Source organism: Babylonia areolata, chromosome 27, assembly GCF_041734735.1.
Source record: "Babylonia areolata isolate BAREFJ2019XMU chromosome 27, ASM4173473v1, whole genome shotgun sequence".
Lineage (NCBI taxonomy): Eukaryota > Metazoa > Mollusca > Gastropoda > Neogastropoda > Buccinidae > Babylonia > Babylonia areolata.
The window spans coordinates 24,920,287-24,926,725 of record NC_134902.1 but is presented as its reverse complement, the minus strand read 5'-3'; the positions used below and the strand labels follow the sequence as shown (position 1 = coordinate 24,926,725).

Sequence of the window (6,439 nt, the reverse complement as noted above, 5' to 3'; positions counted from 1 at the left end):
CCAATTCTGTACACAGTTTACAAACGAATCTGAACAACTAGAAAAAAACCCATCCAACTCTGTGCGCAAATTACAAATGGATGACGAATCTGAATAACCAGCACAGCATCCAACTCTGTAAAGTTACAACTGGAAAACTGCTGGGACGAATTTGAACAATCTGCACAACACCCAACTCTATACGCTTTCGTGTTAAGCTCCTGCAATGATTCTGCATTACCAGAAAAAAAATCCAACACTGTACAGAAGTTACAAAATGGATGAGGAATCCGAACAACAAGGAAAACATCCAATTTTGTACACAAGATACAAATGGATGACGAATCTGAACCACAAAAAAATTCATCCAACACTATACACAAGAAACAAATGGATAACTGCTGGCAAGAATGTGCACAACCAGCACAACATCCAACTCTATCCACCTTCATGTTCAGCTACTGGGACTAATCTTCACAACAAATACAATACCCAGGTCCATCCACAACTTAGAAATGGAGAAAGTCTATGAAAAAAAAACAAAAAAAAACAAAACAAATAAAACGAAAGGGTAATCCCTATTTTCCAGTCAACGCAGTCCCTGAAGACGAATCTGTTGTTTGAAACTGAAAGCACTTCTTATCAATGTGAGTTTTATTTTCCAAAATACAGATTATTTATTTTTATAGTCTTTCTGGATTTTAAGGTTTACAGACTCAGCAGTTATCTTTTATTTCTAACACTGTAACTCCAGATAGAAGGCATGTAAAGATCAGTGGCGGTGCGCCCAGCTACGAAGCAAGTAAGTATCCACGGTTTCGACTTCCATATTCGGACATGGGTTTATACTCTCCCCTCCACACTAGATCTTGACTGGTGGTCTGGGCGTTGGTCTTTTGGGTAAAAAACAACAACAACAAAAAACAATAAAAGAACCACTGGCAGCAAAAGGGATTATTGTTTCTGTCAAAAGTCTACAGAAAAAAACAACCTTTGATAGTAAAACAAATAAACTTGAAGACGGAACAAAAGAAAAAATAGAGAAAGAAAAACGGGCAGCACAGCATTATGGCGACGTGCTCTCTTTTTCATCCACATCCCGCCCACCCTTCTGCAACACATTTCACGAACAGCAATGATTAATCACGATCAACATTCCTTCACGAACAGCAACAGTTAATCACGATCCACGTTCTTTCACGAACAGCAATGGTTAATCACGATCCACGTTCCTTCACGAACAGCAACGGTTAATCACGATCCACGTTCTTTCACGAACAGCAATGGTTAATCACGATCCACGTTCCTTCACGAACGGCAACGGTTACTTACGACCCACATTCCTCAATCAGCAACGATTTCTCAAGAACCATATTCCTTCACGAACAACCATGGTTACTCACGAAACACGTTCCTCCACGAACCGCAATGGTTACTTATGAACCATGTTTCTTGACAAACAGATAATGGGTTACTCACGGACTTTCGCTCTGGCACTGGCGGAGCTGTCGACATCGTACTCAATGGTGAAGCTGGGTCTGTGAATGGGGTCAACGCCCTCTCTCCCCTCACTTTGCACCACCCACTCCTCCATCCTTTTCTCAGTGTCACCTGGGTGTTTTAGTACCCCGTGGGAATGCCCTACGGACAAAAAATGGTGTTCGGCTGATAGTTACACTGGACAGATCAAGGTGGTGCTTTTTTGTTTTTTGTATGCACAATGTATGTACGTATGTATGTATGTATGTATGTATGTATGTATGTATGTATATATGTATATGATTTCTTTTATTCAAGTGTTAGAAACAGTGAATAGCACTGCAGTGCAGTAACTAACATTCACACATACACTTACACAGACACACTGACATACACAGACTCACACATACACACATATATGAAAAACCCCCATTAAAATAACATTTGCAATAGATAGTTTAGACGAATCTTGTTTAATTCGTATGACATCTAATTCTTTTCTTTCTCTTTTAGCTCTCTCTCGTTTTTGCATTTGTGTGTAACAAAAATGACAATGTGTAAAAAAGCAAACAAACAAACATACAAACAAAAAAACCCAAAAAACCCCAAAACAACAAAACATACAACACACATTCATGAACACACACATAACTGCAACATGCAACCACACGCACAACACACAAGCACCCACCCATACCCCTCAAACATACACTGACAAAACATCACACCCCACACCACATACCCACCACTACTACCACTAAACCCACCACACACACACACACACACACACACACACATCTACCCCCCATTTCCTCAAACCCAAAGCCCTCCCCAACCAACTGTTTCATGAACAACATGACCTGAAGTGCAGCCAGTGAGTCTTTACTTAAACTCATCACTGCAAACAACCGTGAGTGTGCTGGTGGAAGAGGAACTCTCCTAAACCGAACAGTGATTGTGCTGATGGAAGAGGATGAGGAACTCTACAACCAACCGTGAGTGTGCTGATGCAAGAGGATGAGGAACTCTACAACCAACCGTGAGTGTGCTGATGCAAGAGGATGAGGAACTCTACAACCAACCGTGAGTGTGCTGATGGAAGAGGATGAGGAGCTCTACAACTAACCATGAGTGTGCTGATGGAAGAGGATGGAGAACTCTACAACTAACCATGAGTGTGCTGATGGAAGAGGAAGACGCACTCTACAACCAACCATGAGTGTGCTAATGGATGGTGAATTCTACAACCAACAGTGAGTGTGCTGATGTTAGAGGAACTCTACAACCAACCATGAGTGTGCTGATGGAAGAGGAATTCTACAACCAACCCTAAGTGTGCAGATGGAAGAGGAACTCTACTACAACCAACCGTGAGTGTGCTGATGGAAGAGGAACTCTAAAAACCAACCGTGAGTGTGCTGATGGAAGAGGAACTCTAAAAACCAACTGTGAGTGTGCTGATGGAAGAGGAAGAGGAACTCTACATCCAACCGTGAGTGTGCTGAAGGAAGAGGAAGATGAACTATACATCCAACCGTGAGTGTGCTGACGGAAGAAGAAGATGAACTATACATCCAACCGTGAGTGTGCTGAAGGAAGAAGAAGATGAACTATACATCCAACCGTGAGTGTGCTGACGGAAGAAGAAGATGAACTATACATCCAACCGTGAGTGTGCTGAAGGAAGAGGAAGATGAACTATTCATCCAACAGAGAGTGTGCTGAAGGAAGAGGAAGATGAACTATACATCCAACCGAGAGTGTGCTGATGGAAGAGGAAGATGAACTATACATCCAACCGTGAGTGTGCTGAAGGAAGAGGAAGATGAACTATACATCCAACCGTGAGTGTGCTGAAGGAAGAGGAAGATGAACTATACATCCAACCAAGAGTGTGCTGAAGGAAGAGGAAGATGAACTCTACATCCAACCGTGAGTGTGTTGAAGGAAGAGGAAGATGAACTCTACATCCACCCGTGAGTGTGCTGAAGGAAGAGGAAAATGAACTATACATCCAACCGTGAGTGTGCTGAAGGAAGAGGGAGATGAACTATACATCCAACCGTGAGTGTGCTGATGGAAGAGGAAGATGAACTATACATCCAACCGTGAGTGTGCTGACGGAAGAAGAAGATGAACTATACATCCAACCGAGAGTGTGCTGAAGGAAGAGGAAGATGAACTATACATCCAACCGAGAGTGTGCTGAAGGAAGAGGAAGAGGAACTCTACATCCAACCGAGAGTGTGCTGATGGAAGAGGAAGATGAACTATACATCCAACCGAGAGTGTGCTGAAGGAAGAGGAAGATGAACTCTACATCCAACCGAGAGTGTGCTGATGGAAGAGGAAGATGAACTCTACAACCAGCCCCGAGTGTGCTGATGGAAGAGGAAGAGGAACTCTGCATACAACCGTGAGTGTGCTGATTTGTATTTGTTGTATTTGTATTTCTTTTTATCGCAACAGATTTCTCTGTGTGAAATTCGGGCTGCTCTCCTCAGGGAAAGCGCGTCGCTAACTACAGCGCCACCCATTTTTTTGGTATTTTTTTTTTCCTGCGTGCAGTTTTTATTTGTTTTTCCTATCCAAGTAGATTTTTCTACAGGATTTTGCCAGGAACAACCCTTTTGTTTCTGTAGGTTCTTTGACGTTCGCTAAGTGCATGCTGCACATCGGACCTCGGTTTATCGTCTCATCCGAATGACTAGCGTCCAGACCACCACTCAAGGTCTAGTGGACGGGGAGAAAATATCGGCAGCTGAGCCGTGATTCGAACCAGCGCGCTCAGGTTCTCCTGCTTCCTAGGCGGACGCGTTACCTCTAGGCCATCACTCCACATGATGGAAGAATAGTAACTCTATACAACCAACCGTGAGCGTGCTTATGGAAGAGGCCGAGGCCGATGAGATTGACCAGGAGGCCCCCGACACCGACGGCCAGGAGCAGGATGGGCCTTTCGATGTGCTCCAGCATGAAGAGCCGCTTGATGGACTCGGTCAGGATGGAGAAGCACAGCGCGATCAGGAAGACGGCGTTCACCAGGGCGCCCAGGACCTCCGCCCTGGCCCAGCCGAACGTGTTTTTCCTCGACGGCCACTTGGAGATCTGGTGGGTTGGTTTGATGATGAGAGTGATGACGATGATAATAACAGTGAAGATGATGATGATGATGATAGCAATGATACTGCTACTATTGCTGCTGCTGCTGATAGCAACGATACTACTACTACGACTACTACTACTACTACTACTACCATTAGTGATGATGATGATGATAGCAATGATACTACAACTGGTAATAATAATAATAATAATTATGATAATTATGACGTCGATGATGATGATGATAACAATGACAATAATCATAATGTAATAATATTTTCAGTCTCAAGGCTGTTTCAAAGCGGTACAAGTCAGGGGTGGGTTGGGGGAGGGGGAGTGGGGGAGGAAGGGGGGACGAGGAGGGTACAAAGGAGATGATAGTGTATGTGTGGGATGAGTAATATGGATTTACGCCGTGTGTGTGTGTGTGTGTGTGTGTGTGTGTGTGTGTCTGTGTGTGAGTGTGTGTGTGTGTGTGTGTACGTGTCTTTGCGTGTGTGTGTACATGCGCGTACGTCTGGGTGTGTCTGTCACTCTGTGTCTGTGTCTGTATGTGTGTGTATCTGTAGGAGTGGGTGCAGAGGGTGGTGGTGTGGGTGAGAAGAGAGTGGTGACGGAGATCCAGGCAGACCTGGCGAACGCTTAGGTCCTGCTATAATCATCATCATCATCATCATCATCATCAACAACACAAACGTCATCGTAGTCTTAATGATAACTATCACAACATTATCCATCGCCATCACCCCCACCATCACCACTATCATCGCCAACATCATTATCAACACCATCCAACAAAAAACATCGCCGATGCCACCATCATAATCGTCATCATCTCAAAGAAACGTTTTCCTTCCCGGTGAAACAGACGTCAAGAACAATGACGACGACGACGACAACGACACAACCATCATCACCACCACCACCACCACCACCACCGACAACAACAAAAACAACAACACAACAAAAACAATGAAGACAACAACAGCAACAATGATGACAACAACAACGACCACAACAACAATGGTGACAACAACAATGACAACAACAACAATGATGACAACAACAACGACCACAACAACAATGGTGACAACAACTACGACAACAACAACAATGATGACAACAACAACGACGACAACAACAACAACAACAACGATGATGATGACAACAACACTACTTGCTCGTATGGCGATCAAGCCGACGATGAGGGCCACGATGTCGGACAGCATGTGGAAGGAATCGGCCACCAAGGCCACCGAGTTGGTCAAGTGACCCACCACAATCTCCAGCAGGAAGAAGGAGAAGGTCATGGCTATCATGGTCCCCAGGCGACACGTCTCGCTGCAGCATTGGCCCATGGTCAGTTCACAGTTCAGACCGCCTGTGACGCCACACGCCACTGCTCACGCCACGCGACTGCGAACCTGTGAGATCCCAAATTGCATTGTTTTACTCTCTTTTTTTCTTTTTCTTTTTTTTTGGTCACGGTAGATTTCTCTGTGTGAATTTCGGGCTGCTCTCCCCAGGGACAGCGCGTTGCTACGCTGAGAGCGCCGCCCTTTATTTGCATTTTTTCCCTGCGTGCAGTTGTTGTTTTTTTCCTATCGAAGTGATTTTTCTACAGAATCTTTCAATGGACAACCCTTTTGTTGCCGCGGGTTCTTTTACGTGCGCTAAATGCATGCTGCACACGGGACCTCAGATCATCGTCTCATCCGAAAGAATAGAGTCCAGACCACAACTCAAGGATCTAGTGGAGGGGGGAAAATATTGGCGACTGTGCCGGGATTCGAACCAGTGCACTCATGATTCTCTCGCTTCCTGGGCGGACGCGTTACCTTTAGGCCATCACTCCATATCCGAGTCTTCACTTGTC

General features: G+C 44.8%; 1 protein-coding gene across 1 annotated transcript in view; it reads right to left on the bottom strand.

Moving 5' to 3' along the window:
* Positions 1-5,921, bottom strand: part of LOC143301031 (proton-coupled zinc antiporter SLC30A1-like) — a 16,598-nt gene extending 10,677 nt beyond the window's left edge. The window contains exons 1-3 of the mRNA XM_076615032.1: positions 5,745-5,921; positions 4,332-4,566; positions 1,459-1,620 (exon numbers count right to left, since the gene is read on the bottom strand). Of these exons, the coding sequence (XP_076471147.1) occupies positions 1,459-1,620; positions 4,332-4,566; positions 5,745-5,921 (574 nt within the window). The remainder of the gene's footprint in view (positions 1-1,458; positions 1,621-4,331; positions 4,567-5,744) is intronic.
* Positions 5,922-6,439: the final 518 nt, after the last annotated feature.